The sequence below is a fragment of the Cervus elaphus genome, chromosome 19 (assembly GCF_910594005.1).
Source record: "Cervus elaphus chromosome 19, mCerEla1.1, whole genome shotgun sequence".
Lineage (NCBI taxonomy): Eukaryota > Metazoa > Chordata > Mammalia > Artiodactyla > Cervidae > Cervus > Cervus elaphus.
The window spans coordinates 51,543,702-51,557,583 of record NC_057833.1 but is presented as its reverse complement, the minus strand read 5'-3'; the positions used below and the strand labels follow the sequence as shown (position 1 = coordinate 51,557,583).

Below are 13,882 nucleotides of genomic sequence, written 5' to 3'. Positions count from 1 at the left end.
ATGATTGTAGGAAATACAAACCTCATAAAAATACAAACAGCAAAAATATGATTGTGTGAAGATAATATCACTCTGTTCTAGTCCTCAAAGCAGAAATGATTTCAGTTTCCCTGCCGGGTTTCTTCCTTCCTACCTCCCAGCCCACTTCCTCCCTTCCTCCACCCCTAGACCTCTCGAATGTCCCTCTTGCAGTACCCCTTGCACAGACACTCAAACTTAGTTCAACTCAAATCTTTGTATGGTCAAAGTTCTTAGGGAGTGGAAAGTCCCTATTCAGTTTTGGTTTCCTACCAGAGGAATGGCTTTCTCAACAGCACATGGTCAGGAGTTAGAGAACATCGAATGACTTACCCCATCATTACCCCAAGGGCAGAGTTCTTTTCTCTTGGGAACACCCTCTGCCCTCCACAACAGGAAGTGGCCCCAACAGATGCAGGCCCATAGTGTAACACAGCTTGGGCCTTATCATTTACGTAAGAAGAATGAGCCCCAAAGCACTTCTCTGTAGAAATTAGTGGATAGGAAACAAACTATCTGGAAGCTCTATTGTTTTATATAATTGGCTGAATTTCTGGAAAGTCAAGTGTAAATTAACTTGTGAGATTGAAAATTCTGTTTCAGATGTGCATATTTGTCATCTTTTTTTGGTCATAATTTGGCTCCTTATTATTGTCAGCTTCTTTGAGGTAAGGGAACCCAACTTCTCCTTAAATATAATTACATATGGATGGTCTGAGATTGATGCACAAGACAGCCTGTCCACATGGTAAAGATGATGATGGTTGTTGTTTAGTCGCTAAGTTGTGTTGACTCTTTGTGACCCCATGGACTGTAGCCTTCTAGGTTCCTCTGTTCATGGGTTTCTCCAGGCAAGAATTCTGGAGTGGGTTGCCATTTCCTTCACCAGGGGATCGAACCCATGTCTCCTGCATTGGCAGGTGGATTCTTTACCACTGAGCTACCAGGAGGTCCAAGGGTGGTTAGACGTCACCATTTTATCTCTTTTCCTCCCAGATTCACCTTCTCCTTGTTTTGGATCACTTACTGATACTGCTACCATCTGTTCTCTTAAAATAGTCATGCCCATACATATTACACACAATCTCAGAATAGGTTGACACATGTAGATGCCTGGACAGGACTTTTCCAAACTGTACGGAATGCAACACAGAGGTCCATGACTCTAGATAGTTTGGCTTATAAAACAGCCTGCTGTCTGGGCTCAGGGGTCTTATCCGGTCCTTAGTCCTAACTTCAGCTTAGGACAGCCCATTATGAGTCCATGCAAAAACACTCACTCTGCTCATAAAGAGTGAAATTAGAGTCTGGCATTCCATCTCATATTGTTTTTGAGGCCTGTTTCTGAGGTGGCATCCAGTGAAGGCATCATCTCCCTCATCTTCTTCATGGATGGTTGAAGTGGGAAAGCTACTCAAGACCTTCTTTAAAAAAAATATATATTTTTTCTTGGCTGCACTGGGTCTTCATTGCTGTACATGGGCTTTCTCTAGTTGCGGTGGCTTCTCTTATTGAGGAACACAGGCTCTAGGTGCTTCGGTTTTAGTAACTGAAGCATGTGGGCTCAGCAGTTGTGGCTCCAGGGCTCTGGAGTTCAGGCTTAATAGCTTAGTTGTACATGGGCTTAGTTGTCCCAAGGCATGTGAAATCTTCCCAAACCAGGGATCTAACCAGTGTTCTCTGCATTGGCAGACAGACTCTTGACCACTGGACCACCAGGGACATCCCTCAAACCCTTCTTAATGAAAGATTCTGCTTATATCTTTGGCCTCAGCAGGCAACCACATCAGAATACAACGTGGCAGCCCAACATCCATGACAGAGCCACACCTGTGACTGCAAGGCACTCCCAAAGGTTCTCCTTCACCCTGACCTCTTTGCGCCACCTGACTATGTTGGCCATGCCTTCCCCTCTAAGCTCACCCACTCCCTGTTCTCCATGGTCTCAGATACCATGGTCTCTGATTTTCCTTTTCTCTCTAGCTGCTCTTATGGGTGTCACAAAATTCATTCACAGACACTGCTTCACTTGATGAGACTGAGACTCAAGAGGTTAAAATATTTTCTCAGTGACTCAGCTACTTCATGGCAGAGTTGGAATTTGAATCAAGGTCTTTAAACTTATGTCCACTGTTCTTTTTTTTTTTTTTCTGCACTACAGCTCAGATGCCAAATGTGCTAATTCTTTTTTGTATTTTGTAAGAATCTTTCCCATCCCTCTTTTGCTATTCCTTTTACTATCCTAGGTAAGGCTCTTATCACAGGTTAAATAATTGATTGAAATACCTTTTTAAGAGGGCTGCTCTCCATTCTGCTCATTGTCAGCTGAGCCACTTTCCTAAAACATAGTTTTCATAATGTCATATCTTAGTATCAGTAGTTCACAGTGAGAGATGCTTTAATTCTTTCCCTTCATTGTAGAACAAATATTGCTACCTTTCTGAGTGCCCACTGAGCAAAGGGTACTGTACTAAGTTCTTTATAATGTTTCTTCAGTCTAATCCATGTAACACATAAGACAGTTTTCATTAATTAATAGGCAAGAAGACAGATTTTGTCAGTAAAGCTTACTCAGGAACATGCTCAGGGTTAAAAAAAATAATAAAAAGGAAATTTAAAGATAGAATTCAAATCTGTGTCTGCTTGCTAAACTTTTCCTCTTTTCATCATACATAACCTCTCTTGAGAAGTTGACCAGGCCACTGACAGATGATGATGAAACCTATGGAAATCATAGAATAATTTTGTTAGTAAAGATTGCTTAACAGCTTTTCTAAAAAATTTCAGTTCGGCAGCGAGTTCTGGAGAGAGAGAGCCATGAGTTAGAATGGCCGGGAAAAGGAACATTCAAGTTAACTGTCCAGTTTCCCACAGTCCCAGATGAAGTCCAGGAGGGGAAAATTCCCACAAAGGTAAGTATAGTGGTGATTACAAGGGAAGTTGGGTGTTCTCCCAAGGTATGTGGGGATGGGAACCATGATGAGGAAAACATAGTGGAATGAGAAGTATAACTCGCACTGGGGTGAGAAAAGCAACTTATAGATGTGGAGGGAGTGAGAGTGGTGATGGGGTAATGGGAGAGGAAGCACTTTTTGTTTGTTTTGAAAATTCAAGATTGAGGGGCTAACAATAATGATGGTTTGAGTTGTAAAATCTTGGGTTCGTTCATCCTAAGTACCTAATAACCTGGAACTTGCCATATTTGTTTTATTTTTACATGGTTTAGAGGGGTGAGTGATCTATACTCCATGTATTAAGTATTTCCTCAATTGTAAAATGGGATAGTAATAGTGTTGACCTCTTTGGTTTATTGCATTGTTGTGAGGATTAAATGATACAGTCTTAGTAAAGCACTTGACCTAGTGCTTTTTAATAGTAAACACTCAATAATTGTTAAATAGGGAAAAGAACATGAGCTGCATTATTTCTCTGATTTAGGTCTTACCACCAACATTTGGTGTTCCTTTGGAGTTTTGTGACTCGTTTTTACCTGTGATTTGTGTGCTAAGTGGATATGCCATGAAATGTGAGGTATATTCAATAGCATCATTGCCTGAGTTTTCAGTTATCATTTCTGTAGACCCTACATCTTCAGGTTGACCCTAGGGACACTTTCTTAATGTAAATAAATTATTAGTAATTTATTAATGCTACTTTATTGTTTGGATTTCAGGAATCCAAGACCAAAGAACAGGTTGAAGAATCAGGTAACTTCCATTTATCAGGCAGTTTTGTTTTTACTAAACACTTTGCATTACAGAGGTCACCTTTCTCTTCTTGACTTCGTAAGGCAGGGTTTGCTCAGCTGAGAGATGCTTTGGGCTGCATCATCTCCATCCTCTCAGCCATCTGCTCAATGGCTGCCTCTTGAGTTCGAAGGGTTCAGATCAGAAGGATGGGAACAACTCTCTCTGTGGGGTCTGAGAGTACCTTGCAATTGATGGGAGGATAAAGAGGTACCTGTAGCTGGATGAAGTGACCTTTAGAGTCTACCTATGCCCAATCACCTGTTGAGAAGCAGGGACATGACATGACAGTGGGAGTTGTATGCAGCTAAGTCAGTTGGCACTGCTTTCTGAGCACTGGGTGCAGGATATGAATGTAGCCCTCCAGATCAACACTTACCACATCTGCCGTAGGAAACAGCCAGAAATCCAGCAGCTATTGTGGACTCTGCTACTTGACTTGTGTCTGAGTGTTGGCCTGCGTGCCACCTGACGTTTGTTAAAGAAGACACAAGTTTTCCTGGCTAAGCATGCTGTTCTAAATGGGAGAAAGATGGACTGGGCTGAATGGCCAAGCGGGAAAGAGAAGGTGATCCATATATCCAAACCTTAGGGAAAAGGAATTCCCAAGAAAAGTTTAAATATTGTCCTTCTAAAATTGAAATTTTCTTAAGAACATGTTTAGATTTTTGCAACTTTCCTTTTCTGAAAATGCCTCTGGGATGAGAGCTGCCTTAACTTGGCAAAATGCCTGGATAGGGATGTATAGGTTGTTTCTACCTAACATGGATGTACCATTAAACTGTAGAATATTGTATGCATGGTTGAGAAGCTCCTGCTTCTTATGAGACAGGAATTTTTTGTCTCTTTAGAGGAAGTTCTGCTTTCTGTTCTTCAGATATGGCTCGCCCAACTCCCAGTATTTGTTCACTGTGACTCCCTAAACCTTTATCTGTTTCTTGAAAGATTCCTTGTATGCTGTACCTTCGAGCTCAATTTTGTGCCAGAAAGTGGTTTTATATTTGTAATACATTTATATCTGTACCATTTCTGGAATTAATCAAGTCTGTGTTTCTTATGTTTTCATAGATTTCAGCCTAACTCTGTCTTAACTGATTTGTTAGCACTGTTTCAGATTTGCTTAATGCTCCAAGTATGTACTCAGGGAGAGCCAACCAGCCTCACTCCAATGTCCTGGAGATTTTAGATGCATTTACTAAACCTGTTTTAACCTGAGCTTGACTCAGGTAACCAGCCTGGCACTGGGGTGGTCTTCAACAAGATACTTAAGTTGACCCCTTTAAGAGTTGGAAGAAGAGGTTCTTTGTTGAATAGTTGCTTCACACTGAGTCTTGACAATGGCCCTAAGGCTAGGACTCTTGAAATTAACTGGAATGGAGTTAATAATTTTCAGAAATGTTGCCCAGGAAGTAAACAAAATGGGTTTGGTGAGTGGATAGCATTTACTCTGCCATAATAATGTCAGCTCCCTTTCTTATTTTTATTTTTTGTGTACCTCCTTTAGAAAATTGGTAATTTCTTTTTCCAGTGTTTTTTTGTATGTACCCATCACCACACAACCAGTACCATGAACATAGAGCACTAATGGGATAGTTGCTCACAGAATGTCTAAAGATTATGACAATACTCATCATGCTTCAGGGCACAGGCATAGTGTGAGACTGATCTTCTTCTTCTTCTATATACAGTTAACCCTTGAACAACCTGGATTTGAACTGTGTGGATCAAATTGTACATGAATTTTTTTCAATAAATATATTTGAAAAATTTTTGGAAATTTGTGACAGTTGGAAGAAATTCACAGATGAACCGCATAGCTTAAAAATACTGAACAAATTAAGAAAAAATTATTTATGTCATGAACACATAAAATATATGTAGATGTACATATAACATACAAAATATGTGTTAATCAACTGTTCATGTTATCGGTAAGCCTTCTGGTCAACAGTAGGCTATTAGTAGTTAGGATTCTGAGGAGTCAAAGTTATACACAGATACTTGACTGTGCAGGGGGTTGGGCTCCTAAAACCCTAAAACCCATGTTATCCAAGGTCAACTGTATATGTAACTCTTTATGGTCACAGTGGAGAGGTACAAGCTGACTGGGGTGGTTGCTATTCCATAAGTTTGAGGTATACACATAGTTCTCTGTGCCATTTTATCTTCCATGTGCATTCCTTAGTCATTCGCTGTAAGAATCCTTTTTTCTCTCCAGTGATTGGAAATTATTGCTTTTCAGAACATAATATGTTAGGTGATTCCCATGTTTGGGCATCATTGGGTATTTTTGCTTTCCTCCAGTAATCTAAGCAGTAAATCTTCAATTCAGCAAACATTTATTGAGCCTCAGCTGTATACCATGAGCCAGAAATACAAAGATGAATAAATATGCCCCTTGCTTTGGAGAAGCTTGGTTCAATAACTGTAATATGGTGCTGTGATAGAAATAGATGTCAAGTGTTATGAAAAGCAAGGCAGGTTCCTCAGAGAAACAAGGCAGAAAAGAGTGTAATAAAATTGAATATAATCATGATCAGCATCATATCAAATACTACTTTTTATTTTTAACTAAATTAAGCTGAAAGTCTTCTAAGATCCATTTTCCCCCAATTCTTAATCTTTCTTTATTCTAGTTTTATTGAGACATAATTGACATGTTACTTGTGTAACTTGTGTCAACTTTGAAACCAGGAAAGGAGGAAGGCAGTGTAATTAGCCTGTGATAATTTTTTTACATTTATTTATTCTTTATTGAAGGATAATTGTTTTACAGTATTTGTTGGTTTCTGTCAAACATCAACATGAATCAGCCATAGGTATCCATATGTCCCCTCTTTCTTGAACCTCCCTTCCACCTCCCTCCCCACTCCACCTCTTTAGGTTGTTACAGAGCCCTGGTTTGAGTTCCCTGAGTCATATAGCAAATTCCCATTGGCTATTTATTTTACATATTAGCCTATGATAATTAATTTTGCTAAGAACATGATAGATAAATCTAACATCTTGTACCCTTTTGTCTCCCTAAAATCAGATGCATCCAAAGAACTAGAGGAAGACCTCTCTCTCAGTAGAAGATCAGAAAAAGAGGAAGACACCCCAAAAGAGTGTGAAGATATTTCCTCTTTGGTTGCATTTGAAAATCTCATGGCAGATGTGACTGATGTGATGTTACTCTTGTTAGTGGAGAATATAAGTGGCCTGACGAATGATGAGTTTAAATTGGAATTTATACGAGACTTTAATGTGGCTGTAGTTACCTTTCAGACATATACTGGTAAGATCAAGTGATGCTCCATTTGTCAGCCTTCTTTGCATTACACTTTGGGGTTTGGAACACCTAGCTTATGGAACGTCTCTGAAAGCTTCATTCTTTCTAATAGCACATCAGGCTCCTCTGTCCATGGAATTCTTCAGGCAGGAGTGGGTTGCCATTTCATTCTCTAGGGGATTTTCCTGACCCAGGGATCAAACTTGGGTCTCTTGAATTGCAGGCAGATTCTTTATCATCTGAACCACCAGAGAAGCCTCTCTAGTAGCTAGTAAGTTAATATTGATTTCTTATTTTGAAAGAGAAGCAAATTCGTCTTGAAACCAAATTCTGGTATGTTTAATAAACTTTATTGTATGAGTTGTGTGTATGTGTGCATGTGTGTGTGAGAGAGAGAGAGAGAAACAGAGACACAGAGAGGAGTGAGACAGAAGTAACACACCCAAATAGAAATCTAAAGTCTCAGGTTATTAAAGGGATTCCAAGCAGAGGACTCATTGTTTCCTGTGTGTTATCTCACTGAGAGGAGTAAATATTGATCTGTGTTATTTAACTGGACTTATTGGAGAGTAATAGTAATAGCAGTAAACATTCATATAGTGCTGCTGTAAGTCAGGTATTATGCTAACTTTGTTCCATGTATCAATTTATTTGTTCCTTCAACAACCTTCTGAGGTCATTATTGTCCCTCATTTTACAGTTGGGGAGACAGAGATGCTAGTACCTGGAAGAGCTAGACTTGAACCGAGGCAACCCACCTCTGTAGAGCCTGTTCTCTTATTCCCTTTACCATATATTTCCTTAGTACTTGCATGGTTATCATATATGCAAGGATGAGTAAATGCAGGTGCTGCAGGAAGTGCATGCTCTTTAAGGTCTGTGTGGGGAGTCTGTGGACAGTTTCTGAAATTGGAAGAGTTATTTGCAGAAGACAAGGAAATTTTCCAATTCCAAGCCCTCACTATTCCCATGGTCATGGCAGTGGAATGGTTGATCTTAATCAACCAGCACAGGTTCAAATTTGTGATTATTTCTTATAAAGGTAAAACTAAGTCGACTTGCTTTTGTTCACTGAGCAAAAATCTTGCATACCTACTAGGTGTGAGGTACTAGTCTAGGGGCTGTAGGTACAAAGATGAATAATTCTTGGTTCTGGCTCTTGTGGAACTCATATGGGGCAGGAAGAAACCCATTCATAAGTCAGTAATGAAGATGCAGGAGGAAAAGCTGCTTTTCTCAGCTGTGAACAGCAGGTTGTGGGGAATGGGAGGAAAGGGGACCCAACATGGTGACTTGGTTTTCTTTGATGTATATACTCCAGAAGTAACAGCTATCAGATCTCAGATATGCTGTGTTGTTTATACACCCAACTAGTCCCTCTACCTGAAACGTTTCCTCCCCTTGCGTGCTCAGTTGCTCAGTCATGTCCCACTCTTTGCAAACCCATGGACTGTAGCCCGTCAGGCTCCTCTGTCCATGGGATTATCCTGGCAAGAATGCTGAAGTGAGTCCAGGAGATCTTCCCAACCCAGGGATTGAACCCCAGTCTCCTGCACTGGCAGGCAGATTCTTTACCACTGAGCCACCTGAAAAGCCCCTTCCTCCCCTTATCTCCCTGATATACTCTTCTTTATCCTTCAAAACTCAGATCAGTGACTACTTACTCTGGGAATCCTTGTCTGAGTCCCAGTCTTAGTTTTCCCATCTCATTTGATCCCCAAATAGGTCATTTGTTTGCTTTCAAGGCTTCTTCCCTCTTGGATGGTGAACTTTCAAGGACCTGTTACATTCATCCCTGTATCCCCAGATCCTAGCATATCCCCAGATCCTAGCATGATGTCTTGTACATCATGGACTCACTATCAATATTTATTCATTTGAAAGAGATAATTGGACTGAATCCAGAAGAAGGAATAGGAGCAGGATGAAAACATTGGAGAAGGGCATTTTAGGCGCAGGGAATTATATATGCAAAGGCAAGAGAGAATGGAGTTTTTGAAAGAATGACTGGGTTGTGTGACAATATGGAAAATAAAATAAATGGAGGTAATAAACAGGGGTGATGTTTAGAAATTAGTTTGGGATCAGATAGCCAAGGGCATTGTAAGCCTCGCTAAGGAGCTTAAACTCATGCCTGCAAGTAATGGGGAGCCATTTCAGGACTTGAGGAAAGAGTGAAATAAGATTTGTGTTGTAGAGATGCATTCAGGTAGTGATGTCAAGGAGGGGTGGAGAGAGCTGTGACTAAAGGCAGGGACATGACTCAGTGTCAGCAATCCCGGTAAGACATTCCTGTTTGCACTGTTTTTCAGACGCTTCCAGAGAATCTATAGGCATATAGATTCTCCTGTGGGAATTAAAATCTTGCATTTAAAAATTGAGTGCTTAGCCTGCTTCCTTTTTCTCAACTAATATTCAGACAGTTTCTTCTATACAATATAAAGATATAAGTTTTTGATTGATTAATTGATTATGGTTTGTAGATGCCTTGAAATTTGTTGGTGAATGTCCCAAGCACCATTCAGTGAAAAAACTTCAGCTTTCTGCAAGACTTCTGGAAGTGACAAAAACAATTCGAGTTGAAAACCTGCCACCTGGTGTTCATGACAGTGATTTAAAATGTTTATTTGAAAATCCTCATAATGGAGGGGGAAGAGTTGCCAGCATTGAATATTTCCCTGAGGAGAGTTCAGCACTGATTGAATTTTTTGACAAAAAAGGTAATATCTATTAATCTTAATTTTGTAAACTGTACCTGGCATAACTGAAAATATTGTAGTAGATCTTAACAGTTAAAAGTTTTATTAAAAAAAAAAAAGTTTTATTTTTTCTTGGAAATCCAAGTAGTAATACTGTATATCTGGTATGTGATACTTGGTGAAACTAGTGATTTGAAATTTGGAGAAGCAATGTCAAGTTTTTGAAAGATATAAGGAAATTCTCTCATGAGTCTTTACTTACGATAGACTGAAAAATATATAAAAATTATAAAAATATATAATTCTTAGAGTATTCGAGATATTGTTTTTAAAGAGGTGATCTGTGTTTTAGCTCTATGTTTGATAGAAATTCTCATTAATTTCAGCAAGTAAAGATATACTCAGAAACACACACAGTTTCTATAAAGTATCTTTACATCCCTTTTCACCTGCCAGTGTCATCATTCAGCAATTAACAGTGGTGGTTTCACATGCTCGGTGGATGCCTGTAGGATCGTTCTTTGTGGCAACTCTGAAAACGTCATTCCGCTGAACCTTCGGGAAGCACTTCTGAGGGTTTCTTAGACATAGATCGCCAGTTCTCTAAGGCATGTGCAAAGTCAACTAGGAGATTTTGCTGATGTTCAGAGGTCAAGGCTGAGGAGGAGGAATTAGGGAGCCAGACTTTTTAGGGGGAAGGAAGGATGTTATGCTTGGGATTAACAGAGGGAGCACGAAACAGAATCATATGGAATGCCACTTACTTAAACTGTTTCATGTGGGGTACTTGGAGGAAACTCCTTTTAGCGTTTATGTGTTGGGAAATTGCAGTGAAGGTATGGTTTCACTGGGGCAAAGGGACAAAAGAAGAGCTTCTGTTGCATGTGCATTAAATCTCTGTCTGGCCTTGGGCCCAAGGAGAAAGCTACATAAAGCTATTACTCTACAAGTTAACCTCATGTAAGCTGGGAGCTGACAACTATGAAGCTTCAAGCATCTTGAGGGCATCTTGGGTGTGTCCTCAGAATGTCTATGCTACATATGTATGTATAATACTGGGAACTATTTTATTCAGGTTCATTTTATGCTAGACCACATCTGAAGGGCACTCTCAAAGGTTACTCTTTGCCCTGACCTCTTTGCAACATCTGACTATGTTGACCACACCTCCTGTTCAAAACTCACTCATTTCCCATTTTCTGTGCCTGAGATACACTGATTTTCCCTTTCTCTGGCTGTGCCTTCTTATGATTATGACTTATGTTTGCATAGCTCTACAGGGTGCTACCAAGTGCATTCATAGACACTGCTAATGGGCACTGCTATTAGATTACTGTGATCTGAGGATACTGAGGCACAGGAAGGTCAAATAACTTGACCAAGGTTACACAGCTAGTAAGTAACAGAGCCAGGATTTGAACCTGAGTCTGGCACCATAGATGGGGAAACAATGGAAACAGTAACAGACTTTATTTTCTTGGGTTCCAAATCACTACAGATGGTGATTGCAGCCATGAAATTAAAAGACATTTGCTCCTTGGAAGAAAAGCTATGACAAACCTAGACATCATAATAAAAAGCAGAGACATCACTTTGCCCACAAAGGTACATCTAGTCAAAGCTGTGGTTTTTCTAGTAGTCACATATGGATGTGAGAGTTGGACCATAAAGAAGGCTGAGTGCCAAAGAATTGATGCTTTTGAACTGTGGTGTTGGAGAAGACTCTTGAGAGTCCCTTGGACTGCAAGGAGATCAAACTAGTTAATCCTAATCAGTCCTGATTATTCATTGGATGGACTGTTGCTGAAGCTCCAATACTTTAGCCACCTGATGGGAAGAACTGACTCATTAGAAAAGACCCTGATGCTGGGAAGGATTGAAGGCAGCAGGAGAAGGGGATGACAGAGGATGAGATGGTTGGATGGCATCACCAACTCGATGGACATGAGTTAAGCAAGCTCTGGGAGTTGGTGATGGACAGGGAAGCCTGGCCTGCTGCAGTCCATGGGGTTACAAAGAATCGGACACGACTGAGCGGCTGAACTGAACTGGCACCATAATCTGTGCTAACTTCTCTACTTTCCCTCAATCTCCTCTGCATCTGGAACATTAATTTTCCTTGGAGGATATTTTACCATTTACAAAGAGTTAATAATGAGGCAAACTGCAGACAAAGCTGGGTTAAAAATTATGTTATTATTTATCTGAAATTATTTTGTTCAGCTTCACAGAATTCAATTCACAAAACCTTAAGGAAGACACTTTTAAAAAAAAATTTTTTTTTAATCTTTTTTTTATTGAAGGATAATTGCTTTACAGTATTGTGTAGTCTACCAAACATCAACATGAATCAGCCATAGGTTTACTTATGCTCCCTCCCATCTCCCTCCCCACCCACACCTCTAGGTTGTCACTGAGCCCTGGTTTGAGTTCCCTGAGTCATACGGCAAATTCCAATTGGCTATCTATTTTACATGTGGTAATGTATGTTTCCATGTTACTCCCTCCATATATCCCACCCTGTCAGAAAGAGCACTTTTACTGAATGCTTGTCGTACATGAGATCTTTTGCTGTGTTTTCTGTCACAGTATCTCACTGAATCCTCATAAGAATCTGTGCAGTTATATAGTTACTTTTTTTTTTAACAGAGGAGGAAAACAGGATGGCGATCTTAAGGCACATAAAGGTGACATCTTTGATGGTTCTTGGGTCAGACAGACCTGAATTCAAATGCCTGGCTTTGGTGCTTACTAGCTTTGTGATCTTGGGGAAGTAACTTTAACCCACCAAAGTCTCTCTTTTCCATCTATAATATAGGGCTCACATTACTACTTACCTCAGAGGAGTGTTGTGAGGATCAGATTAAATTGTATCTGCGCAGTGCTTGGCATGGGGGTACTCACTGGTACTCAGAGCCTGTTCCAGGCCATGGTGGGAAGTTGAAGCCATGTGTCTGAGCCTCCAGAGGTCATGTTCTTTTCATTAGGTCTGGCTCCAGGCTTAGGAGCCAATTGTGCACAAGGTGAAGTTATTTTGGACATCTTTTCACAAGATACTGCTTTAATCCAAGTTGCTACTGGAGTTCATTCTAATTCCCTTCCTGCTTAGACCCCTTGTACCTGTCTAACAACTAAACACAAAGTGAGGAGGGGCATGGGGGAGAAGAGTACCTCTACACATACACACACACACATACACACACACACACACCAGTAAATGTCCCAGTAGATGTGACAGGAAGGGCATTCGAGCAGGGACAAGGGAGATGCAAGACTTACTGAATCAGAGTCTCTGGGGATGGGTTGTCTGATGACTGTGAGGATGACCTTGGTTTGGAACCCCTGGAAGAGGGGCAAGAGCATGGGTTTTGGGGCTAAGACAGACACTGGCTTGAATCTTAGCTCAAATACTTACAGTCTGTGTGTGTGCTCAGTCATATACGACTCTGTGATCCCATGGACCGTAGCCCACCAGACTCCTCTATCCATGGGATTTTCCAGGCAAGAATACTGGAGCAGGTTGTCATTTTCTACTCCAGGGAATCTTCCTGAACCAGGGATCAAACCTGCATCTCTTTAATCTCCTACATTGGCAGGCGGATTCTTCACCACTGCACCACCTGGAAGCCCTATTTTCAGTCTATGTCACCCTATTTGAGTTATCTAACATCTCCTAGCTTCAGTTTTATCATTTGTAAATAAGGATGATAACAATAGTGTCTCTACCTCAAAAGGTTGTTGTGAGGGTTAGTAACCACTTAGAATATTGTCTGACACACAGTAAACTATGATAATTATTATTATGCACCACCTCTTAGAAGTATTAATGGAATCTAAATCATATATGAAATCTAAATTTCTGCAACTGTACAGGAAGAAATAAATAACATGATTCCTAGATGAGCTTTGCTTTAAGAACAAAACATTCTTCACACTGGAGCAAATACCCTCCTCATGCTTGTGACCAAACTCTTCTCTCTTTCTTAACCTGGTGGTAATAATATATATTAATGTTATCATAGAATTTACCTAACAGAATTTCAGCATAGAGTGTTCTTGGCTGGAAAGTAGTTATTCCATGACACAAGGAATACCTGTGTAGTATTAATACATATCAATTTATATTTGAGCACTCTGGGAGTAGTGCT

At 40.2% G+C, this 13,882-nt stretch overlaps 1 protein-coding gene across 1 annotated transcript in view; it reads left to right on the top strand.

Moving 5' to 3' along the window:
- LOC122675295 (protein mono-ADP-ribosyltransferase PARP14-like) overlaps positions 1-13,882 on the top strand; it is a 44,462-nt gene that overhangs the window by 3,495 nt on the left and 27,085 nt on the right. The window contains exons 2-5 of the mRNA XM_043873822.1: positions 2,806-2,930; positions 3,692-3,725; positions 6,799-7,041; positions 9,519-9,755. Coding sequence (XP_043729757.1) covers positions 2,806-2,930; positions 3,692-3,725; positions 6,799-7,041; positions 9,519-9,755 — 639 coding nt within the window. The remainder of the gene's footprint in view (positions 1-2,805; positions 2,931-3,691; positions 3,726-6,798; positions 7,042-9,518; positions 9,756-13,882) is intronic.